General features: G+C 37.7%; 3 protein-coding genes across 7 annotated transcripts in view; all 3 read right to left on the bottom strand.

The window, feature by feature from the left end:
* LOC116848055 (MLX-interacting protein) overlaps nt 1–9,636 on the bottom strand; it is a 28,318-nt gene extending 18,682 nt beyond the window's left edge. For 2 of the 5 annotated variants that reach the window (XM_032823793.1, XM_032823795.1), the window contains exons 1-2: nt 9,302–9,636; nt 2,556–2,917 (exon numbers count right to left, since the gene is read on the bottom strand). In XM_032823793.1, the coding sequence (XP_032679684.1) occupies nt 2,556–2,908 (353 nt within the window). In that variant the 5' untranslated portion in view covers nt 2,909–2,917; nt 9,302–9,636. Of the gene's footprint in view, nt 1–2,555; nt 2,918–8,592; nt 9,196–9,301 lie in introns of those variants that run through there. The other 3 variants (XM_032823794.1, XR_004378894.1, XM_032823796.1) reach the window with 3 other exon arrangements.
* A 3,682-nt stretch (nt 9,637–13,318) lies between these two features.
* Nucleotides 13,319–18,825, bottom strand: LOC116848053 (cGMP-dependent protein kinase, isozyme 1-like). The gene is made up of 12 exons (XM_032823790.1): nt 18,356–18,825; nt 18,051–18,257; nt 17,538–17,680; nt 17,245–17,382; nt 16,872–17,041; nt 16,496–16,740; nt 15,938–16,249; nt 15,386–15,620; nt 15,034–15,140; nt 14,677–14,916; nt 14,406–14,472; nt 13,319–13,937 (listed from the first exon to the last, which is right to left on the bottom strand). Exons 2-12 carry the CDS (start codon nt 18,233–18,235, stop codon nt 13,842–13,844), a joined length of 1,938 nt encoding a protein of 645 aa, XP_032679681.1. The 5' UTR covers nt 18,236–18,257; nt 18,356–18,825; the 3' UTR covers nt 13,319–13,841.
* Nucleotides 18,826–18,981: 156 nt separating this feature from the next.
* The window catches only part of LOC116848054 (ATP-binding cassette sub-family C member Sur), a 38,787-nt gene continuing 32,169 nt past the window's right edge, over nt 18,982–25,599 (bottom strand). The window contains exons 33-45 of the mRNA XM_032823791.1: nt 24,224–24,381; nt 24,091–24,162; nt 23,272–23,543; nt 23,049–23,191; nt 22,795–22,932; nt 22,370–22,548; nt 22,013–22,260; nt 21,230–21,553; nt 20,897–21,128; nt 20,587–20,693; nt 20,266–20,505; nt 20,010–20,076; nt 18,982–19,867 (exon numbers count right to left, since the gene is read on the bottom strand). Of these exons, the coding sequence (XP_032679682.1) occupies nt 19,772–19,867; nt 20,010–20,076; nt 20,266–20,505; nt 20,587–20,693; nt 20,897–21,128; nt 21,230–21,553; nt 22,013–22,260; nt 22,370–22,548; nt 22,795–22,932; nt 23,049–23,191; nt 23,272–23,543; nt 24,091–24,162; nt 24,224–24,381 (2,276 nt within the window). The 3' untranslated portion in view covers nt 18,982–19,771. The remainder of the gene's footprint in view (nt 19,868–20,009; nt 20,077–20,265; nt 20,506–20,586; nt 20,694–20,896; nt 21,129–21,229; nt 21,554–22,012; nt 22,261–22,369; nt 22,549–22,794; nt 22,933–23,048; nt 23,192–23,271; nt 23,544–24,090; nt 24,163–24,223; nt 24,382–25,599) is intronic.

The raw sequence follows: 25,599 nt of genomic DNA, 5'->3' as shown, positions 1-25,599 counted from the left end.
GAGAGAGAGAGAGAGAGAGAGAGAGAGAGAGAGAGAGAGGGAGAAGGGGAGAGGGGAAGGAGAGAGAGAGAATTACGCGCTTACATACCGAATTAATTTTGTACGGCACGACGTTCGCAGAAAGGATACCGCTGGAAGACCACTGGGTAGCACCGCAGGTCGACGTCATTGTATTGCACAGTAACGAGAAAAATAATCAACGCGCAGGACACCACAGTCGCGTTACGGCTTTCTAACTTCGTATAACTTCATACAACTTCACCGCGAATTCCGCGCTCAACATTGTCGCCGAGAACGAGTTTGATAGATACGTTTCGAATGACGATGATTACTGTGCAAGCGAATCATTAATCGCCACATTTATCCTTTTTTCCACGATGCAACACCCAACAAACGAGTTCAGATTGCATCTTGTTATTGAAATCCACACAGGCACGCGTATGACAATTCAAACTAACGCATTGCGAAACTGTTTTATTCGCGACACTGCGGACGATGCCATTTTTCCCGCCTCGTACGCTTCCTCCTTGTCATCTCGTCGCCGTTCATTGCCGTATTTGTAAAATTATCCGAAAATATCATTCGCGTCGCACGTTAAGGGATAAAAAGATTTTTCATAAAAATCTTGGCCGATTTCATTAATAGCTAATGGTACACAACATCAGCTGATTTTCTATCTGGAATTTCGTCTGTAGGAAGAGATAAGAGATAACAGGATCGGTCAAGCGTGGGTTAACTTGAATTGGACCGAGTTTACAGTGACTGGAGCTCGTGAGAGGAGACGTTGGCGGCGCACAATGGTGGGATCAAATGAAATTTCATGTTTCGAAAAAGGCTACAGCTTCGAAATCCGAACGAACTTCAATGCTTTTTTTAAGTGAAAGCTAATGAAATTTGGGACAATTTTGTTACCACGAACCACAGTCGAATTTTTGCTTCTCTTCTTCTAAATCAGTTTTAAAAAAGTTAGATTTAGAAATATTTTTCAATCAAATAGGAGATAACTCATTTCATTTCTCATCTATTATCAGATACAGATGTTGATATCAAAATTAAATATTTAAATCCTAATTATAGGCTTGAAAAACAAATCTGACATAGTTTCAATAAATCTTAGAACTGAATTTGAAACAGCATCTAATTTTCAGGTCGTCCTGCTCCCTGAAGAAGTAAACTGAAATGTTTATGGAACACCGAAACGAAATAGAAGGAAGACACGGTTCAAACCTGAAAAACAAGCGAAGTATTGAACAACACCGCGAAAGTCTAAAATATCAGTATCTAATTTTAGTAAATAACTATTGAATTGAATAAGACTAAATTGTAACTATCATGTCAACAGTTTTTTATTATTCTTTTTGAAATAACAAGTTTTGAGCTTTCGCATTTATCGGAATTATTTGATTGAAAACAATTTTTTAATTTAACTTTGTGTCTGATTTAGGAAAAGAAATATAAAGGCCAGATCTGACTCGATAAAGTTGTTCCAAATTTCATTAGTTTTCATTTAAAAAAGGCATCGGAATCAATTCAAAACTGCAGCCTTTTTTGAAACACGAAATTTCATTTGACCCCACTGTGCAGCACAGGAAAAACGGAAATTGTCCGGCCAGAAGCCGTGTTTCGTCGCGGCTTTAGCGAGGCCGCGCTTAATTGCCGTGTTGTCGTTTGGTTCTACGGCCTCTCTTTCATTAATTCAATTGTCTTTTATCAGCGGGAATGCTGCCAGCCAGCATTTGTCCGGTTGCCGGACTCCAGAGAAATGCGCCGCGGCGCCTTTTTATGCGGATATCGACGAGTGACACTTCCTCTCCTCGTATGATTCTGAGTGTTAATTCGTGGAGCGGTCCAACGACGAGATATGTGTTCGTCTCGATTAGTTCGAGTGATACAACAGGTGTTTTGGTTCAGGATAGCAGAAGAAAGGAGGAAATGCAGTCGTGGGAGACGCGGCTACAACGAACGCGGAACGTCCAGCATTTATCTTACATAAAATGTTATGTATAATTTAAAGAAAACAATATTTTTGGTTCCGAGCAATAGGAGAGACCGAGGCTAGATGCTCAATATGTCAGAATTTCGATCGTTTTATAAATAAAAGTTATTTTTATTCTCCGAAACAGTATATCATATATTTACAAGAAATTTCATTCCAGCTTGTAATATATCGCTTAACTTTATTCGATGGAGAATATTAATATAAAATTTCGAGAGACAAAAATTTACTGTACTACTATTAAATACAAATTTTTTGTTCTTTTTTTTTAATATTATTAAGATTTTGAATTAAAAAATGAAACTCAGGGAAAAGTATCTATGTTCTAAAAGGACTATTTCGCGATTTCGTATTTATTGTTCCCTTCAAAATATTGTAAATGTCGAGAAGAACCGTATGAACAACATACTTCTAGGACCATTTAGACGGTTTCGCCTACCAGCGAGTTCGATTATTCGGGTTTAATACAATACTTAGCTTTTATAACGACAGCACTATTTGCTATGCACCCACGCGAGAAACAAAATGCGGAGCTCGCCGGAGAAAAGGAGGAACTCACCTGTAGGCGAGGGACATACACTGGAAGAGCTTGTTCAAGGATGTCTCAATGCTCAACTGCTGCGAGCTCTTGTCGTACGAGTTGGCGATGAATCGCTCGACGGCAAAACCGGGTTGAGCGATGATCGACAGCCTAGCGGTGATTTCCTCGTCGGGCACCGGCACAGCCAGTTCGTCTTCGTCGTCCTGAGCCTCGGCTTCGAAGTCTGACACCATAAAGTGGCCGGAGTGTATGGTCTCCCGGGAGTCCCGGCCGCTGCTTCCCCGACTACCACTTCCGACGCGATGAAAACCGCCATGACCAGACGAGCTCATCATCGTCGTAGGTTTTCGGTACATCAACTCGGCCTGCATTCCGCGATCCTGTTTCGCAAAAACAGTTCGATTAATATGTGCATTTTTTTAGTGAACTTTTAGGGGCGATTAACGGCTCGGAGTGTGAGAGTTGAGCATTTTTTTTTATGAAATACGTGCTCCCCGATTGCGTTTTGGATTGCTATATAAATATTGAGATTACTGTTCGATTATTGGACTTGTGTATTGAATTCTAGTACAATTAGTGTTTCATTGCAGTCTCATTTAATCGATTACGCGGATAATTGGAAAATTGACGTAGTTCGTCGACTTTCGAAATAGTTTTAGTACGAAATTTCAACTGGGTAATTCGATCGCCCGTCTAATTTACATTTTTTCGATCTAAACTAGGGTCGGAATCTAAGCGGAATGCAACAGGATTAGACGACCTCGTTTCGAGTACTCGCGCGAATTCTACGCACGCTTCAGATAGAAAAGGAAGACTCGACAGACACAACAACAGTTATCAAGCCTCTGATAAGTTTAGCCTGATACATCTATTTTCTCAAAGTATACTACATTCAAATGCTATGAGAGTCTGGGAAGAATAGGCAGAGATAGAAAAAAAGAGCATCAATGTTCGATGCAACTTAAAAAATTTAACGCATTGTGTAAACTGATACTATGAAAAATGAATCAGTTTGTTTTTTTTTAAGACAGAAATACACGCGAGACACACGTGAACATTATATCTTGGCGAAATTTAAATATTTGCGTGATTCCGAGCCCTTATGACCATTAATAAAAAAATCAAGAGCAAAGAGACTTATGGATTTCTGCGAATAACAACATAGTAGCAGTAATCAAGTATTCTGTGAATTCATGAGATAAATAAAGTTTTTGGAGCATCAAGAAAACACGAACAACTGGCGAAATAATGAACAGCTGGCATTTAAATAGAATTACATAAACTACTAGAACCGATAAGAAAGAAACAATAAAAAAGAATGGAATAAAGAATAGAATAAAATAAACTAACAGAAAATCAAATCAAACTAATAGAAATAAAAAAAAATGGATACACAGGGAAGGAGGTATCTTCGAAATATTATTTAGAAGTAGCGTGTGATAATCAGATGGAAATTCGGCGCCGTTAATGCCTCCGGGAAAATGTTGAGCAACTTATAATCGTAGCGTCAGTTTTGCACCACGCGGCACGAGAATTCACAGTCCCGATGGCGCCAGGCTTCCTGTCCGTTCGCAATTAACAAGTTAATGTCGCGATAACGCGCGCGGTGAGTGATGCGTGATACGTATGTTAAGTGACCTTATTGCCGAAAACGCACGGCACGGTCGCGCTTTTTTCCCTGAACGAGGGTAAGCCCGACGGGATTCTCGATGGTCAGTGACTCCTCGCGCTTGGTATATGGCAGCTAGAGTTAAACGTAGCCGGGACAATTCGCCGTGAACGTGTAACCTACGTACTATCCGGCACACGATCAAATGTTGATCTGCTCAATCATGCGCGACAAATTTCTTTACTATGCGCGACTCTTATCCCGACACCCGTACGTTTCTCCTATTCGCGCTCAAGTTCTTCGTGTGAAACAGAATACTGCAGCACGGACCGATCGATATATTCCTGGAGAGAGATATTATTATTATAAAAATGTATTCCCCTCCGAAGCGGCCTCTGCGAGCAAACGCGAGCGGATGCAAAGCGCCTTTTTTAATCGTGTGCGGTACTATGAATAAATTGACCGTGATATAACGAATAAATAATAAATAAACTGACTGAGGAATAACTGGCATTTAAATAGAATTACATAAACTACTAGAACTAATAAGAAAGAAAAAAGAAGAAAGAATAAAGAATAGAATTAGATTAACAGAGAACCAAATAAAACCAATAGAAATAAAAAAATATAAAAAAATTTGGATATACAGAGAAGGAGGAGTATCATCGAGATATTATTTAGAAGTAGCGTGTGACAATCAGATGGAAATTCGGCGTCGTTAATGTCTCCGAGAAAATGAAAGAGAAACTTTTGATTCGACGTCTTATGTTTTATTGTTTCTATTTGACGTCTAATGTTTAATTATCCTTACTTTATCTTGCCATCCTAGGAAGAGCCATAACAATTTTCCTCAACCAATGCAATCGTCAAATTTAAAATTACATCTGCAGAGGCCTCGATTCCCTTCTCAATTCTATTCAACCGATCTTCGTTGCGGTATGGATTGCGTTAAAAAATGTTGATATATTGGAGCCAATTTTGTGATTAGGATTGTGTCGAGATTTCGAGATTACGTCCACGCGGACGTTATTTGCGTACTGTTTACATATGATATGTATACACGGCCTTTCTTTTCTCCTGTAGACTATGTAAATTATGTAAAATATTGCAAATTATATGCACAATATGCACAAAACAGAGTAATTAAATTATGAGATAATTGTTATCTGCTCTGGATGTTAATTATAAATGTAATGTTTAAAATAGATGACAAGTGAACTATTAATTGGAAAATCTACTAGATATGATTTTATTTTCCTTTTAATCAGGAATATATTTACTTGAAGCAGAACTTTCTTAGAAAAAACTTAATGGAAGAAATTTTCATTAAGAACAAGACTTATGTAAACTTTCTGTGAACAGAAAATAAAATTTCTCCAATCTTATGAATGTTATGTTTAAAATATTTTCCTTTTGTCTTAGAAGAATTCTCTTGAGGCCACACGTGAAAAGACTCTGATAAAGATAAGATTATATTTTCTTGAGTGTATCGACACGACTTACATCACCTACGCAGTCTTTCTTTTTCTGTCGTAGTCGATCGCCCGCCTCCGAGTCGGACGTGTCGAAAAATAGAGGAGGAACAGCAATCAGAAGAAATCATACAATCTCTTCGGTGCTTCGTTCCACGTGGCGATGAAATTCCAAACGGAGGCGACTCGACCTGCTGACCCGTTTACTACGGAACGCAAGCTCGCCGCCGCGAATGGGCCCCGAGATCGCGACACATTCGTGCGTTTCGACGCTTTTTCCCGTTACAACCGGTTGGAATTATATCCACGAGTTTTCTTCGCGCGTTATCAGTCATAAACATCGGCTATGAAAAAGATCCCAGACGCTTAGGACGGCGCCCTGATGAGCAACATCTGTCTGTCGCAATATGCCTATTTCTCTATCTCCTTCTCGCTTTTGAGTTACTCACGATCGGAGTGTCGATTGCCGTAAGCTCGCGCTTACGCACTACTGGGCTCTAAGGTCACGTGCTTTTTTTTAGCAACCTTACGCAAGTACCTTACGCTACGACTCGCGTCGCTTTTCCAGCGGACGAGTTCTCGATACCGCGGGGTTTCACAAAGGCGTGAAGAATGTTTCGCATTTTTGCATCACACGAGAAAGATCTATTCTGTTAATGTAACTGAATTTTTTGTTGCTTGATAAGATTAGGTACTAGATAACAAACTCGATTGTAGGAACAGGAAGATTCCTGCACACTCAATAAAATGATCTTGCGGTCATAATGAAAATTATCTAGATATGAGAATCTAACTAATAGGAATGAGTGACTAATCAACATTGCGATCGCATATATATTGTATTAATCAATGTAGATGACAGAGACAAAATTTCTATCTGAACCATTCGTGAAATTTAACAAGACAATTTCTCTCTGTGACGTCCATTCAGATTACGGCCAGTCATACTTCTTATAAAAGTAACTGTAACAGGCAAGAAAGACCAATGATGACGAGAGACAAGCGAATGTATATAATTCTTATACTCATCTAAATTTGCTCGCAGATATTGTTAAAATAACTGCTGCTGTAAATTCTAAGTGCCACAGACAATTTCCTAGCAGATAGAGACAAAAAAATAGCAATAAATTTTAACTTAGAAACTATTTTATTTAACCTAGATCTACAATGCTCTGTTGTTGAATGTGCAGACAATTGTTTCAGTAACAGAGAAATGTTATTTCACATCGCCGAATTTTTACTTGACCCCTCAGTTTAGTTGCACGAACTGAGACCTTTTTCGTGCACGAGTCTCGACTAATGGCTCGACTAGTCAAGGAAAATTTACGCGAGTGACACGTGTGTTTCCTCGTGTGTACGCGTCCTCACTTTGTTTCAAAATCAATCATCGAGAGTGATCTCATTAGCCGCAAGCCATTTACTTTGCTCGCCAGGAATGCCCGCGACGTTTACTTGCTGCTCGTAAATCTTTATCGCTCCAGCTACAAACAAGCACCGCGGGACAGGTTTACGCTTCGCGATATGAAAATTAGGTTCAGAGTATTTTGCTTTGCGCGAGATGCAAATTTCACGAGAGATCAGTGGTGTCATCTCACAAAAGAAGTTCTAGAATTGGGAGCCATTCTTCTAGCTCTATCTTCTCGTAATATACACCGGCTGATATTCCTTCGCTATCTATGAAGCGCGTAAACGCTCTTTGACCCTCTCGAGTTGGCCGTATCGCGTCGACGGAGCCAAATGTCTTATCCATTTGTTCATTAACGATTACCGTTTGGGCGCCGCTTAGATTTCGGATAACTTTCCTGATAACCACGAAAAATTATAGATAAACGTAATTTAAAAAATTATAAATAAAAACATTTATTCTCTCTTTTGTCCGAACGCAGCAAGAACATCCCGCCTGCAAGAACAGATTTACATTATTTACCATTACTTTCTTGCTCTCGCTTTTTGCTGACGCATTAAAACGATTGCGTGTAATATCGCGGCTCAATAACATTAGTGTACTTATCGTTTACGTTAGAATTTACGTAAGAGGCATGAGAAAAACGCGACCGCCCGTCCAGATCGTTTTTGTCAGTGTTTACATTCCCGTACGTTCTCACTTGCTTTTGTCGCGAGCGACGAAAACGAGCGATGAAAACAATATATGGAAATCGTGGAATATATACATATATATACATATTTATATATTTTTACGATTGATAAAATATATTTTTACATGTCGTGAGACACGTAGGGGACGCTAACGTTAGGGACTAAGAAACGCTGAAAATCTAAACCGGATATGGATAGTGATTCTTATGGTGTTGATTATGATATCGAGGAGCGTTACGGGCGTTTCTCCGCCTGATTCGTCGGAAAAACCGACGTTGCTATTTCTGACTCCGGTCAGACGGCGGAAAATTTTGCTATTACGCGGCGTGAAAATTAGACGTGATCTTACATTTTAGGAGCCATCTATTCGCGGAAGTATTTGCTTTCGCGGCGAGATTGCGTTTCAAAACAGCCGACTATGTATGTGTTTTTCTCTTTTTTCTATTGGCGTTGTAAATAACACTGGAAAAAGCAGTCCGTTAACCACGTTGCAGGTCTGCAGCTTTTCGATACATTAATCAGCGATTATGATACGTAAGCGAGCCCAATAATATTTGTACGACTCGTGTGACGAAAACAACGAACCTCTCTCCTTAAAAATTTACCTCCGTATAAACAAGGTTCTCCTCCTAGCAATTGAGGTATCTTTATCTTCGCCAGTTAACACCACATTATATAATTTTATATCGTAAAAATGGAACAAAGAGTTTGCATTAGGAAGGTGAAGAAGTTAGGTTGAGCTAGGTCAAGCTAGGTTAGGCTAAATTGGAGGGTAAAGTTCACAGAAACGTTCACAGTAGCAATCTGTAACTCTCGAATGGAATGATGTGGAAATGTTAGGTTATGATTCAAGAATGACGATTGTCAATATACAGACCTAATCTTAGCACTATCTTGGGATCGAATGCGCAACTAGAGGTTCGTTCGTTTTGGCTGCACTTGCGATTGGGCCGAGGCAAATAGCACAGAATAGAAGGAAATAAAGTGCAGAAACGTGCGACTGAACGGACGTTTATGTACACACGAGCTCCCTCTCGCTTGCATTCTCGCATGTTATCGTTCTCCTCTCTGTCTATGCTACTTCCCTCCTCCTCCTTCTGTCTCTTTTTACCCATTCGAGGAGCAAACGATCCAGCAGTTCTGTTAGAAATTGGAATTAATCGCGTATACGTCAGCGTCTTCTTATCACGACGCGACGCAGTTCCGATTTTTATCTCGCATTCCATGGAAATCGCTCATGCGTTCGTTTAACGTCGTTCTTCGTCTCAAACTCTCCATCTTTCTCTTTCCCACACATGACACATTCTCTCTCCCTCCCGCCCATTCGCGTCGCTGTCTCTTTCGCTCGCACGTAGTAAATAAACGCGGCTGAGTCCTCGCCAAGTTCACGACGGCTCCGCCGTTGCCGACGACTTGCGCGTTCACGACTGTTTACTCCCGCACGACCGAGGAAACACGCCCGATCAACATCGGGCACCAGATGTTGCGACGATCGACGCGCTACGATCGCGCCCGCTTTACAAATGCTCCAAGAATGCGCGAGTGCACGCATAAAAACAAGTGCTTTATCATTGTTTGTCACTCACCTTCTGGACCTGCTCTCACCGCTTTGTCACCACCTTCCGTTGCCTCTGTCGTCGTTTGTAGCTGCGCAATGACGACGACGACGACGACGACGACGACGATCACGACGGCGACGATGGCGACGTCGGCGAAGGTCCGTCGATTATGCCACCCTTTGTCCGATAACTGAACCGTCACTGCGTTCACTCTCGTCGTCAAGCTGGGCTGCGAGACGCCCAGGACGAGGCTGGTACGCGTTATTGCACGGCACACTCTCGTTCATTATGATACGACGACGCCATTTGCACATACCCGCGTTTTCCACGACGGACGAATGGCGACTGGTGACTGCGCGCGCCCCTACGCACAGCTGACTGATCGCGACGCCAAGCGGCAGGGAGCTGCGTCAGCCAATGGCAACGCGCGCTGCTCCCCCCATTTTGCAGCAATTGTGCAAACCGTGAACTAGCCGTTGGCGCGGTTTTCAAAAGCGCTTATTTTTCTAAATAATGAAATGTGTCTCTCTCTTTCTTTCTCTCTCTCGTACAACCCATAATAAACAATTTAACAATAATATTAGAAACTGACGGCTTTATATATGAGAATTTTCGTGACTATCGATACTTAGATGATGGAAACAATCAAGCATTAATTTAGGATCTATTATTGTTAAATGGGAAACGATTCGGCTATAGTTGATGCTCGAGCCAAAGAGGTTAGTAACATTCCGTTAGTAGTGATTTTATCTGTAGATCTATTCTATATCTTCTCACGATAACAAGTCTGTATCTTTTCACGTTAATAGGCTTGCTGACAATGTGAATCGATTCAACACTACACATTTTAAGAGGAAAAGTGCAGACTTACCGAAGTACGGAAATGTGATACGGCTTTATACACCTGTTGCAACGGTGGCACTAAGGTTAAGTTTGTTTTGCATGATTCCGTGACGAAAACATTTTCTTATCTTCTTTCGGCATGTAATAAGCGATCAAGATAGAGTAATGCTTTCAGCACGAAAGCGTGCAAAACGAATGTAGCTTAATTATGAATATACGAAGGTATTGCGTTTAATTGTCCTCATATGAGCTTATGATGCGCTAAAACAGTCGTCTGTCACTCGATTCTTCTGACATTTCAGATGATTTGAAAGAACTCACCTCCTGTGACAGGATGAACAATCATGATCCGACATTGAACTTCGTCAAACAACGTGAAATTATTGTAAACTTGCACGATTTTGTTTCAAAAGCCCAGTGATCTAAAATTTATTAAGAGAAAACGAATATTTTAATAATTTATTATATATTTCACGAATATTATGCCTTGACAATCTCTTTTGCATGCTTTTGATATGTAAATTTAATAAATCAATGAATTGTTTTCTTTTTTTATATAGATTAAGGACTAGAAAGCAAATGAATAAAATCTTTTTTATGGGGCAGGATCTCTTTGTTTAATTGCACGGTAAATAAATAAATGAATTATCGCAATCTGATGGATGCATATATCGATATCGAGGATATATCGATACTTTCGAGAATCTCGAACGTTGCAATAGTCAACTCGCAACTGAAATCCAACCGAATCGCAACATGGCGTGCGGAGTGCAAATGTCGTTCCGTAGTTCCCCCGAGCTTAGCTTACTAAGGATGAGTCCTGCCCGCGAATTATTGCTAGGTATGTCGAAAGTAAATTCTGCGTATTGTCGCGATAAAAGGCATCGTTGAACAGCCGTCGGGAATAAATATCTCACATCGGGAATAGCGAGCAACAAGTGTCGCGCGTTCATGTCGCGTTAAAGCAGGTAACGCAAATTGACGTTTTCAGATCTTTACGTTTCCGACTCGCCAATACGAGATTCACGCGTTAAACTCGGAAATAATTTTCATACGGTCGTCGTGACAAAATATCTAACAGTCCTAGGAAAGGAATGTCTCGCAAAATGGCGGTTAAGAGTACCGAGTGAAGTTCCGCGCGTTTGAACTTCGAGAGAGAAACTGAGCCGCTGTTGAGTTCATTCAGAACGGATCACGACACGGCAGTACGAAGTCGGACAGTCGCTCCGTGTTTTTCGGGATTTCGGCTCGTTGTAGGTGAGACTCGCGCGCGAATTATTGCCGAGAGTATTGAAAGTAGGTTTCGCGCGTGTGTCGCGATAAAGTATGGTCGAGTAGCTACCGAAAGTCGACATTTCACGAAACGGTCGGTCAGATAAGTTATCGCGCGTCCGCAACGTCATGACGGAGCTTGGAGATCGTTGTGCTCTCCCGACACAAGCTGCCGAAGGAGAAGCTCCTTGTCTGCGACGTATCGTCGGTCACTGTTGTTTCCTGCGTAGAGAAAAATCGGTGAGTTAAGGTTAGCAAAGCAGAGGAGTTGCAACAGATATCGTATCTGCGACTCTTGCGTATTGTATACTGACCTTTTAAATTTAAATCGAGTATAAAATAATTCCTCTAGTATAGAGATAGGGATGTTGAGTCTAATAGTCGATGTAAAAATCGTACAATAATCGTGCATCGTATGTTGAGATATATACACACAAGAGTCGCACTTGGCGGGAAATTTAGCGCGCAATTTTCGTACGTAAAGTTGTCGCAAGCGTCCGTTGAATGGCAGCACAGTGATATTGTCGGTATCTTATCGATTCTGTAATATTCGTATATCGTAGCGCTAATGCAGCATGAGACAATTCTCGCAACTGCTTTTTATTATTGTTTGGATATGTGATGTACACATGGATGATAATTACAAAATGTTGTTTCACGAAAATGTATGTTTAATATATCACTATGCAGTACATAAGTAGGAAGTGTGAACATTATAAGAGTATTACATATACATGAATAAAAAGCAAATGAAAGAAGAAAGATATTTTGCTTGGAACTAATAATATATACAATGTAAACAATAAAGAACACAAAATACAGTATTTTGTATGTTACATGTGTTTGAAATAAATATTAAAGATTTCTCTTACGATACATATATTGACAACATTTATATATTTATAATATAATCTTTGATATATTTGAGGTTTGTAATAAAATTTTAATATTTTTCAGATAAAACTAGTCCCAAGCAATGATAAAATATGAGATACTATTAAAGACATTCTTACGCAAATAAGAATAACTAGTAATGTTGCAGTAAACAACTGATAAACTTGAAATTATTTCTAACATTTTCAACATTACGTTGCTTTCTTCTTTCTTCTTGGCTCTCTTCTAATAGTAATACATACAACTTTAATTAATGTCGATAGTCTCTAATAGTAATTCATTGTTTGCTTTAATATTAATTATTCATGTATAAATGGAGAAGATTAGTGGTGATATATACTAAAAAAAAAAAATAGTATATATATAAGTAGGAATATTTAATTGCAAGCAGGATACAGAAAAATACATGCAGAAAATATTGCATATTACTGCTAAAAACATCAATTATTCAGTCTATTTTCTTTCTTTTAAGTAATAATTAACTTCAACAAAGAATATTTTATTGTTAATAGTCTCCAAATATACTCATCATAAGTTTTAGAAATTTTAATTTAATATTTTTTATTGAAGTACTAAACTTATTAGGATTCAGAATATATTTGGAGTGAATTTAATTTCTTGTGATAAACTTGGAATAGATTTGTGAACATATAAACTTATAAAATATTTGAAACAAGTTAGAAACCAACATTTATTTGAATTCAGTATGCATTTTTCTGTGTACAGTTGCACACAGTGTGTAGTTATGTAAAAAATAAAAAATAATTATTCGGTAAATAATGACATATTTACTACTATAATGACATATTCACTTATATTAATATATGTATTTTTACGTTGAAAAAATATTTTTTTCAAATGAAATATACATTTTCCTAAAATCATTACTTTTTATAGAAGCAATTGTTTATCATTTTTAAACAAACATTTAAAAAATTTAGATTTAAGTAAATATGTGATAAACATTCACCAAACAAATATTTTTTACTTTTTAAATATTTTTTCTTTTAAATTAATATTTTTAACTCATTCAGATATTGATTGATTTCTCTGTAATCATATAGCAAAATGAACTCGCAGACTACTTAAAAATTACATTTCATTATAGTAAATAAAAAATATATCTAGAAATTCATATTCTAAATTTTTACATTTAACATATTTAGGACTAGATATTTGTTAGTTTAGATTCTCAAGTTACAATAACATTACATATGTGTGATCTTTATATGAGGAAAATAGAATTACATTTGTACATGTTAGTATATCAAGAGAGTAATCTCTTATATTTAAAATACACAGAATAAAGTAATAACTATTATTATTTTGAGTAATTACGAAATATAAAAAAATTTATCTAATAGAGATTATGTGATACAGAAGTGGTAGTATATAGAAAACCGTTTTATGATGTGATGAGAGTCGTCATATAATTTCTGTGAGATAAATTTTTCTCCCATTTTCATATTTTGAAGATATTCAAGGTAGTAATAGTTATTACCTCATCGTTGCATAGTCTTACTCTATTCCATTGCCACACATATACAGTTTCTTATAATTAAAAGTTGGTATCCCAGTCAGAAAAATCGTTCGATACAGGTTCACGATCTGGAGGATATCTATCGAAATTCCTTATATCCAAGTGGTTTTTTATCTGAAAACAAAATATATTTTATCTGAAAACGAAATATAATTTCGTTCGTAGTATAGTTTTATTGATTATTAACGATATCGATTCTATAAATATATATATATAGATAAACGCTCACGCACACATCCCACTTGTTAGAGCAACCAAGATATTAGTTTCATATACAGGGTGCTCACTTTCACTTTCAACTTTTTTAAATTTATTTTGAAGTTCTCTATTATTCGTTAGTTCGTTATTATTAAAAAATTATATGTTTCTTTTTAAATGTTAAAACGTACTTGCTATTTTCTTAAGAAAAAAGTTAATTCTGTCAAAAAATCTTCAAATTTTTTGTTGAAACATATATTAAAGGTCACCAACTTTTTTATTATTTTTCTTATTAAACTATTTAAAGTGGCTCAAAAATTGCGGCGACTTTTATGATGAGCATCCTGTATGATTTAATATGTGAATTAATATAAACTCATTTACCGATGGCTTTATAGGAGAAGATATTGTCTGATTTTGCAATGCATGCCAGTTAAAATTATTGAACCATCTGAAAAAATAAATTATCGTATTAGTGATTTATTGAGGCTTGTTCGTAAATCAAATTGCCATAAAAACTAGGAGAACTTGTTGTCAATAATATTAGTTTCATTCAAGCAATAAAATCAATATATTAAAAGTCGGAATCTTACATAATCGTATAAATATAAAATTTGCATTGGATGTTCGTTTTACATAAAAAGAAAATGCTTACTTATGATTTCGCACATCCATGACTCCGTTTCGTAAATAACCGAGTCTCTTTGTAGGGTCGAACTGTAGAAGACGTTGGATGAAATTCTTCGCGGTGTTTTTTACTATACTCGGCATACGAATGTCGTCGAATCCTTTTAGAATCTTCTCACATATTTCTAAGTCGCTTGTGTCCTGGAAGGGCGTTCTGCTGAGAAGTAGTTCGTATACTAGGACTCCTAAGGCCCAATAATCCACAGCCCTTTACAAGTGAAAGTAAAGATAATTAATTGTGATACGCGAATCGTGTTGATTTATCGATATTATTGAAATACTTAACAGAAATGAATTTTTAGGAGAGAGAAAGAGAAAGATTTACCTGTTATATCCTTTAACGTGAATAATTTCCGGCGCTAGATATTCGGGAGTTCCCACAAAAGTCGTCGTCTTGTAAGCACCTATCACTTTGCTAGAACCAAGATCAGTCTGCCACAAAAATTATGTCACTATTAATCTTTGCACATATATTTATAATATATTATAGGTATATATAATTATAACACAAAGGGCATGTTTTATTTCCACCGCTTGTTACTTAGATTGCACATAATTATTTAACATAAAAATGAATAGTTAATTGCACAGGCAATTGATGTGCTCGAAAGAAGTAAAGTGTTTTATTTAAAGTGTTTTATTTAAAAAAATATCACATAACAATCATTTAAACGTACCAGTTTAATGTAGCCATTATTGGCAATTAGGATGTTCTCGGGTTTCAAATCTCTGTAAATAATGCCAAGTGTGTGAAGGTGATCAAGCGCTTCCACGACGCAAGCGACGATAAACTGGGCGGTGGAATTGTCGAATCCTGTACCTTTTCGGTACAGAGCTGTTCGCAAATCACCACCCAAGCATGCTTCCATTAGGAAATAGAGGTATTTGTTGTCCTTAAACGTCCTATATAATCTGTAAAGTAAAAATAGAGGATAAATGAAATATTCTTTTGTTTAAATGTGAAAATTGGAGTGAATTAATTTGGGGTAAAACTTATCAAAATCAAATTAGAAAAATGGAAAAAATTAATATATTAGCATATGGATCTTACAAAATTAATATATAGTTCAAATATTTTCAAAATAAAGATGGAATAATTTTTAATATTTTTAATATTCAAAATTAATATTTTGGCAACTTAATATTGCAAGCTAACACGCAGCATTAATTTTCCAAATTCATTAAAGAAATAAAGAGAAAGATAGGAGAGCAAGACAGATTCTTCTCACTTGCAGATGAAAGGTGAATTGCATAGTCTCAGGTTTTGTTTTTCGTTGTAGATCAGTTTCTGGTATCCTCTCATTGTGATCATGTTTTTTCGCACTTTTTTTCGGGCGTAGCTGATGTTCGGTATTGAGTTGACGGCCACCAATTCGACTCTGCCGTAACCACCGGCGCCTATAGTCCCGATAATCTCCAAATCTGTCAGCGAGAGATTGCGAAACTCGTGATCCCAGGTATCGGTGAGTGTTGGTCGCCGATAGATTTGCCAGTTTTTATTACGAATTGATTCCAAACCGCCGAGGTAATCCAAGAAGGATCTGTGTTAATTGAATAAAAATGTATATACATTTTCTCATACCTCTCATTTTCTCAATTATCTCTTTTTATTTGACGTGTGATTGGTTGAACATTAAGCCAAATTCGTTAGTCATTAAATGACTAAATTTACTAATCAAATTTTTTACTAACTAAATTTTTTATCGAATCCACTAAAATGAGTAGGTGAGAAATAGATATGACATTCGAATGTAGAGTGTAACGACATGGTTGATATAAAGACGTACTGTCGGTCGATCGTGTAGCATTCGGTGCCAGGTGGTAAAGCGATAGCATTTGCTTGTCGTTTAGTATCGCCGTTGTCGTACAGTGCTTTTTCGCCGAAGTAATCTCCCTTGTCGAGCACCATCATTTCCTCCTCTATGTCATACGAGGTAGTCTTCGTAATCCTGACGTTACCGCCGTTTATTATAAAGAACTTATCTCCCGGGTCTCCTTCGCGTATGATGTACGAATGAGATGAATAAAATTCCTGACGTAATAACATTCATCGATCTTTTTCACTCGAAAATAATAAATCTTGGTGAAATCTTAGAAAGTAATCTTAGAAAAACCGCAACTAAAGAGAGAACGATTGCGCACGATCGTGTGTAGCTTACGTACCACAACTATCAAGTCGGACATCTTCGCGAGAACCTCTTCGGGAAGCGTTCGCAGCACGGAGATACGACGGAGAACTTGTAAATTGTGTTGCGTACATTCTTCATCGGTCCTCTGCATTATAGCAACGAAGACTTTCCGGTCTAAGACCCAAACCTTGCCGTCTGTTACCACTGCGATCGCAAATTTTGTCCATGTTAAATGCTGAGACAATGTTCGCGAGAGATACACACATTACGTTATATACGCTAATAATAACAGAGTTCTGCCTTCTCTCCGAAAAAGGAAAGTAGAAAAATGTGGAGGAATCGCTTAATCGTGAAAATAACGATGATTAAGAGAAGTAATGAATTTTATCACTCAATTATGTCAATACCGTCGATAGAGCTCAATCTTTTTGTGTTGTATAACAATGCCAACTCTCCGAAAGCGACTCCGGGTCCAAAGTTCCCGTAGAATGTGTTGTTCACGTATATCTCGAAGTTTCCCTTCTCCGAGACGTACAAGTGAGATCCTGAAAATATCGTAGACGAATAGTTCAGTTATATCATACTAATTAAGTGTCAGACTCGTCGTGAACAAATACTCGTTTCAAGTATTGACATCTGATGCAATTAAACGATACGCGAATTTTACAATCGTAATATCTTTCGACTAGTTATCACTTGCCTGTTTCGCCCTGGTGGATGAGTCGCGTCTGCCCTTTGACTGATTTGGGATACATGGCTGAAACGATCTCCTGGATACGAATCTCATCGAGATCTCCCAGAAATTTGTTTTTTCGAATAGCAATTTTGAGTCGGTTTTGCGTTCTGCGAAGCATACAACAGAAGATATGAATTTTACTCGAAGACTTCAGTGTTACGGCAACTCAGTTCTTCTTGCCAAACTTGAAAAAATCAAGATATATCAAATTATCCAAAGCATATACAATTTTAGATATCTGAGAATTAAATGTTTGTTCAAATTAATCAATACCTTTTGTATAAAAATATTTTCAGATTAAATTTTATTTCAGATTAAAAAAAAAAAAAAATGTTTGGAATTTGAAAAAAATTAGTTTAACTTCTTGATAAACATGTTTTAAACTAATAGAGATTTTTAAACTAGATAAGCATTTTTTAAACTGCAGAGTTAATTTTTTCAAGGTTTTTTAGTAGTAAGTGGTAAATTGTTTTGTACTCTGAGTCCTTTTCGAAGCGGGGGATTTCGTCCAGCGACACATCGATTTCGCCTAGAATACCTCGTTTGCGCTGGTGGGTTAACGTTCGATAAAACTGGTCGCTGTCATTGTGAGAGATAAGGTTTTTAAGTCGTCCGAGTTTGACCGTGGCACGAAAAGTTTTTCGCAAGCAGAGTGTATGCATCTTGCTTGTAATATACGTTCGTCTGCAATGAGAGTTTTATTTACATTCTATTCGTATATATTTTTACCGCAAATTACATTAAATTCTAGAAATTAAATTTTGAAAATCGCGAAAATTCACCTGGTTTTCCTGAGTTCGGTCTACGTTGCGCTGCACGCGATATCAGTAGTTGACTGATTGATCGATGCAATTGCAGTACTGGCAGATCTTATCTATGTTGGATAGCGACAGAAATTTATGAAGGCTGGCACTTCCGTTATTGTCCGTGTACCATCACATGTTTGATAAGATCGATAATATTGCAATGCGACTCAATAAAACGTGTGATAAATTGTGTGACGCGTTTCGTGTTGTTATACGCATTCTTCTATGCAACCAATTTATTAACATTAATGTCGCAATACAATATTCGTTTTGATAAAAAAGATAAACACGTAATAAAAATCATTAAGAAGGAAGCTAAAATTCCAAATAAGATAAGATAAACAATGTTGTATGCGCGTAGTCGTGTAAATTGAGAAATAATAGTTTTAATATAGTTAATAATATAGTTTTATATTGTATATTTAAAAAAAAATAAAAAGTTCCGCTAAAAATTTTACACGTCATTATTAATTATTTCATGATGGACGAGGCAAGTATACAATTATAATGATAATAGAGAATAAAAATTAAAACTAATAAGAGAATTTACGATGTTTTGAGATTAACGAGCGAGAAAATATCTGATACCATAACACTGTTGGTAGTTACAAAATTATTTATTTGAAAATACGTGACGTTATTCTTTTACTTAACTACATGTACGTATATCGATATTTCGTGCGATCAAACCGTTGTAGTGAGGAGTTTAAGCTCAGATTACGAAGGCTTAAGATTTCTTTCACGATTGGGAGAGATATAGTACAAGATGTAATATCGTATGATTTGTTTTTCCGTATAACGATGACGGAGTATCGCGTTAGAAGAAGTACGTATATTCATCTCTAATCTATAGTATATTGGAGAATCTCAATGATTGCTTATAAAGAAGTAATAATCATTTCTCATATCTTAACAAATTATTTCTTACGGGTTAGTCGGTCATTACAGATCCAGTCGAGGATTACATGAGAAAATTAGCGTATCACTTATCAGCGGGAAGAAGCGAAACCACCTCGAATAATAACAATAATAATAATAATTCGCGATGTTTATGTTACCTTCAAAACGATCTTTTAGAAGGAAAACAATATAAGAGTTTTTTTTTTATAATCAAAGCCAGTCAAATGAGAATTCTTTGCGAGATAGTTAGCAATCGAATTGTTATTAACGTTGTCAAATTTGACGCTCACGCGGATAATTAAATCTATTCATTCTTACATCTCGAAATTGCATCGGTGCAATTGTTATTTAGTGGTTTTGCCTAAAAATCGTAAATGATCAGCATAAACGCATTTTAATAACAACTGCTTTAAGATCCCATTGTTCTTATATCTATTATTCAGCGACGTTGGAAGGGTGAGAGAGGAAATCTGTTACGTCCATGATTCATCTTCAGAAGTCGATGTCCCAGCCGGAAAATTCGTCGGGTGGTATATCGCGGTCCGGCGGATATCTCTCAAAGTTCCGCGTGTCGAGTTGATTGCGCACCTGAAAAATTGGGACAAAATGAGTTTTTGTTAAAGAAAGTGAAGTTTGCTTGCACAGATTATTTCGTATTGTTCGAATGATTAGTTCTATTTCGTCAAGTTTTGTAACATAAAATAACGATACGTAGTCGTCATGAGCCTACCGTGGGTACAATGGGAGCTGGTAGAGCTAATCTTTGAAGAGCCTGCCAGTTAAATGAGGAAAACCATCTGTTAACAAGAAAGATGAGAATTGATATTATTTGAGTATATTAAAAATTTCCGCGTTTTATATGACGTGTAATATCTTTTGTGTTAAAAAGTGTCATTGCAGAAATATTTCTTCAATATTTGTGAATTATGTAGAATATTTCTTGAGATATTTTTATGTTGTTCCTTTATAAGTTTTCGAGAACTCACTTGTGATCGCGAATGTCCTGTATACCGTTTCGTTGATAGCCCAGTCGTTCCGAAGGACTCAGACGAAGTAGCTTCTTGATGAGATTGTTGGCATTCTTGTTGACGATGCTCGGTACACCGACCATCTCGATGCCTTTCAAGATCTTGTTATAGGTGGTCATGTGATCGGATCCTCGGAAAGGTGGCTTGCCGACGAGCAATTCGTGTGTTAGGATACCGAGAGCCCAATAATCCACCGCCCTGTCAAAATCACAGTTGAGCTCGACGTAAAAATTGATGGGAATAAATCAGTAAGACGAAGTGTGAACTGGGATCTCTTACCTATCGTGTCCTTTGTTTAAAATAATTTCCGGCGCGACGTATTCGGGAGTGCCGGCAAAGGTCCACGTTTTGGCCGGTCCGATCTTCTTACTGAAGCCAAAGTCCACCTGTCGCAGAAAGTTGTTTGTAAAATCTTCAGTCGTTAGTGTTTTACTGGAGAATAAATTTAAATTAAAGTAAGTATGTTATTAGTATCCACCGAATAAATACTTTTTATTTTTCAAATATTTCTTCTCAATGCAACTGATTGGCTTTATTTTCGTATAATTAGAAACCGTGCTGATTGATAGCGAAGCGTTATGTCACTCACCAGTTTCAAATAGCCGCGAGCGTCGAGCATAAGATTTTCTGGTTTGAGATCTCGATAGACGATGTTTAGCGAGTGAAGATGATCGAGCGCTTCCACCACGCAGCCTACCATGAATTGCGTGGTGACGTCGTCGAAGTGCCGCCTTCTCTGTAGGGTCGTCCACACGTCTCCGCCGAGGCACACTTCCATCAGGAAGTAGACGTACTTATTGTCCTTGTAAGTCTGATAAAGTCTGCAAAATAGACAGATGGAGAAATCGTGGACTTTGACCTTGGAGTGGCAATGATTCGCCGTCGCGAACTCACGTCGCGGAAAATCTCAGTGACGACTTACTTGCATACAAATGCTGAATCACACGCTTGCATAATATGTTTCTCGTTCAGCACGTGCTCTTGCTGCTGTTGCTCAACCATGGCCTTCTTCTTGAGTTTTTTCAGCGCGAAACTCTTCTCGGGATCGGATCTTAGCGTGACCAGCTCGACTCGGCCGAAACCACCTACCCCCAAGGTTCCTCTCGTTTCTAGATCGGCCAAGGTCAAGTTCGAGTACTCGTTAGTCCACTTCTTTGGAGTCAACGAACGTTTTTGCTTCTCGTACTCCGCCAGCCAGTCTTTGTTGCGAATTTCATCCAGACTGCCCAAATAGTTGAGGAACGACCTGGCATTTGCATTTCTCAAATTATAACGTTCCATATAACGTTTCCATTTTAATTGATGGGATGTCCAAATTATCAATTAGCGATTGTTTTTATTAATCGGTGAATTAAATAAATAAAATGTGAATGTTCTCTTTGCTAACGAAGTGGACTTCGAGATGAGCTTGGATATAACAAATTCTTAATGCGCAGCTTGCAACTCTTGCAAGTACGAGTCAAGATTTAAAATAAATCTTAAATTTTTGGAAATACCGTTAAGTAACATGGATTTGTAAAATAAAGTTTCATCGTGGTGCTTTTTACAAATTATAAGCAATTTAAGTGTTTGAGGTAGATATTTTCATGATTGTACTCCAAGCTTGTTCTAGTTTCAATTTCTAATCGAGGCAAAAGAAATTTCGACAAAGGCCTAACGGAATAATAAACGAAATCTAAAGAGACTATGTAGGAATTAAACTCACGATCTGTCCAATGTCAAACATTCGACACCAGGAGCGAGTGCGATTGCATTCGCGTGTCGACGATTCTCTCCTTCGTCATCGTAGAGAGCTTTTTCACCGAAGTATCGTCCCTTGCCGAGGACTACCAGTTCTTCTTCACCTCCGTACTCGGTGTCCTTCGTGATGCGTACATTGCCACCGCTTATTATATAAAACTTTTCACCCTTCTCGCCTTGCCGTACTATTCTGGCGCCAGCTGGGAAGAATTCCTACAAATACGCGACATTTTACTACAATATCTGTTTAAGAAGTGATCTTTTTCCATGTTTTGTGAACGTAAATGTTTGGCAGAGGTTAATGCTCCTTCTTCGCGCTTACCACTCTTATAAGGTCGGATATCTTTGCGAGCACGTGATCCTTTGGCTCAGGTAACTTCAGGAGGACGGAAACGCGCCTGAGGAAGCGGATGTTGCCTTCCAACTGTTCCTGAGCCGACCTCATCATTACAGTGAGAAATACTGATCTGTCGAGCACCCATACTTTTCCACCTTTCTTTACTGAAATGTAAAACCACACAAATGTTCATTCAACAAGCAATATCTTTATTAATCTCTATTATTAATTAATTCATATATCGTGGAAAATTGTGATCAATATCAATTAATCGATATCAGTCAATATCGTAGATTATTGTTTAGATATTTAGATCTAAACTTAGAACTAAAAAGTTTCTTTCATTATATCGAATTTATTCATCGAGCAGATGCTTATGATTTTTAGTCTTTAATAATTTTTTTCCTTACCACTAATGGATCGAAGTCTCTTCGTGTTGTATAACAGGGCGATCTCCCCGAATGCAACTCCGGGTCCGAAGCTCCTCTGGAACTTGTTGCCCTCGTAAATATCGAATTCTCCCTCCGCCGATACGTATAGATGCGAACCTGTGAATGAACGACGTGCATATAAGCTCATAATCAGATATATCAATCGTGACTTATCAACGCTATTATATAACGTTTTCATTGTTTAATCATTGATGACAGTCAATGAGGCGTACCTATGTCACCTTCTCGGATGACTAGAGTACTAACTGGAATTTGTTTTGGATACATGGCGGAGACGAGAGTCTCCACTTGATTTTCCTCCAGATTACCCAGAAACTCGTTTTCCAGAATGGCGCGTTTGATTTGCCTCGCGCTCCTGCGAATGGGCAGGAAAAGCAGTAGACACGATGCACAGAGTTTCTTCATGATACTAATATTCTGACCACACATACATACCTTGCATCTTTCTCGTACACGGGGGTGGGTGCTGAGGGTGGCGTCGGTGTCCTTCCGATGACGCCACCTCTTGGATTGCTCACGAGTTGTTCACTATTTTCCGTTGTAGCTGCATCTTCCAGTTCGGATTGTTCTTGATGTATGTGGAGGTTATTAACGTGATTATCTTGAGACGGTGGAGGTGCTTTGGACTTTGAAGCGCACCGATGATAGTAGCTCGACGACGGTGGACCGATGCCATTTTGGGTCGTCGTGCCGGGCAAGGGTCGTATCTATTAACAACAGATATCGAAAAACAGTGTGAAAGATATCTTAAATCAGGACGTTTATATAGTTATTTGATTACTCCAGAATATTAATATTTCAAAATGGTAAAAAGTAGCTTGGAAAGATAGTAAAAATTACAATGTTTTCAATTTGATGAATTCTCTACTTGCACACAACGGATATATCATGAATTGTCAGATTCTGTATATTTTATATTGAAAGTTTAAAATTTAAAGAACAAAAATAACGAGGATGTCCAAGATTAGATACATATCCGGGAATTAACGTTTTTATCTTAATTCCATCATTTCATTTCTCTGTTGATAATGGTATCTATAAATTTTTTCAAATTTTTGAATAAAAAATTAATAAAATTTTAAAGAAGCATTCAGTAAGTTATAAATCAATGTTTTGCGCTTGTGAAAGAAATATTTTGTTTCTTGATAAATTTACTTTTTTACTTTCTAAAAGCTTAATTTTGGTTAAAAATTTTATCCAGAAATTATGTCTCTTGTAATTGGCGATTCGTTCATAAATAACGTAAGAACTTACTACACCATGTGTCAGGTCTGGTTCACCGGATTGTTTGTAGGTAGCGATAATCGCATTCCTTGCGCTTCCATTCTGCAACAGGACGCAGAGAGAAGTTAGATTTTGCTCGAGTGGTCGTTGAATCAGGACTTACTACGCTTAGATTGCCGATATTGTTGGACTCGTCGTTGCTTGGAAGAGGGGTGAGATTAATGCTACCCCTCTTCCCGAGGATGTTGGCGGCTCTCGGGAAGCACGAGAACCTCATGTTATCTTCATCCAACGCATGTCCAAAACAAATTCTTTTGACGCCTGAAAAGAAAAGAAGCTTTTCGTCTCTGGCGAAGTAGTAATGTAGAAAGAAAAGAAAACGACTTAGAAAATGCACAATCAATGTCACTAACTGTTACTTGTTACTGCTGGCACTAACTGTCTGCCATGATTTTTCACATTTCTTCATTTCAAGTGCTACTTATTATATAGAAATTTCTTCTAAAGTACCTAATGAAATTCAAGCAGTATCGTTGCAATCTATCACATATTCCTTAATTACTAATGAACAGACACTTTTTTACTGGTCAGTTGATAGCTAGAGCCGTGTATCGTCGAACGATATTTCCTCTAAGAAGCGATTGATTTAATCTCGCGCGATAACTGATGTGTCACGCACGGCATTATTCAACACGGGCATTCTCAGTATATCTCGTTAATAACAATTTCGTATCACAAAAGAATTTTTAATCGAGACACGGCGCTGAAACAACGTGCCCGATCATTCCTGAGCGCTCACTGGCCGCATCACGATTTTTTCTTCATGGCGGCACTTCTCAACGGACAATTGACTCGTGCGAAGATCGCTCGCGACTTCCCCGTCGCGATTACGTCAATTCGACTGTCGTACTTCGCCGCTCTTCGTCTTAAGACTGTCATTTTTCGTGGCACACAGCTCACACGTGACAGTCGCGATGCGAGCAGCCGATCGCTTCCACACCAGTCACATGCTTATGCTAATGGTGTTGGTGCACGAGATATATTGCGCCTTGACGTCACAGTGCATTAGCACATACTGAGATGAGAATATTCTTGACTCTCCGATCATTTTTTCCTCTTTGTTAAGATTTCCATTTCGAGCACCACATTCGTTTTCCTCTGAGGTTACGCTCGAAAAAAATGCGCAAGGACTTCGCGCGTATTTTCAAAGTATACGGAGATAGTATTTTATATAATAAATATTGCTACAGGGTTTTGTAACCGAGGAATATGGATCGACATTTTGCAGTAATTTACTATTCTTCCATTTCATACGTGCTATTTATATTTTAGGAACTGAAGTTTCTGTTAAAACTTGCTAGGTTTCCAGCGATATTCACTATGTTTCTTAGCAAAATAGATCTTAATAACAGTCTATTCCTGGACTACTAAAAACATAGTAAAGTTGATAGGAATTTACATGAAAAAAAAACTATAATATTTTCTCCGTGTACCACAAACGAGCGTCGTGATATTTTATTCTTATGATATTTATTCTTA

Source organism: Odontomachus brunneus, unplaced genomic scaffold, assembly GCF_010583005.1.
Source record: "Odontomachus brunneus isolate Ranch 3 - 2012 unplaced genomic scaffold, Obru_v1 Obru_scaffold_088, whole genome shotgun sequence".
In the NCBI taxonomy this organism is placed as follows: Eukaryota; Metazoa; Arthropoda; class Insecta; order Hymenoptera; family Formicidae; genus Odontomachus; species Odontomachus brunneus.
Note: the sequence above shows the minus strand (reverse complement) of the source record. Positions and strands in the feature narration are given on the sequence as shown.

Bases quoted from the DNA above. Each gene is read 5' to 3' on its own strand.
- LOC116848053 (XM_032823790.1), bottom strand. From the start codon at position 18,235: ATGCATACACTCTGCTTGCGAAAAACTTTTCGTGCCACGGTCAAACTC. The intron at 17,383-17,537 runs GCAAGTGATAAC...CGATATTTTCAG, and splicing joins CATCCACCAGGGCGAAACAG to GATCTCACTTGTACGTCTCG. The intron at 16,741-16,871 runs GTACGTAAGCTA...TTATTACGTCAG, and splicing joins TGTCCGACTTGATAGTTGTG to GAATTTTATTCATCTCATTC.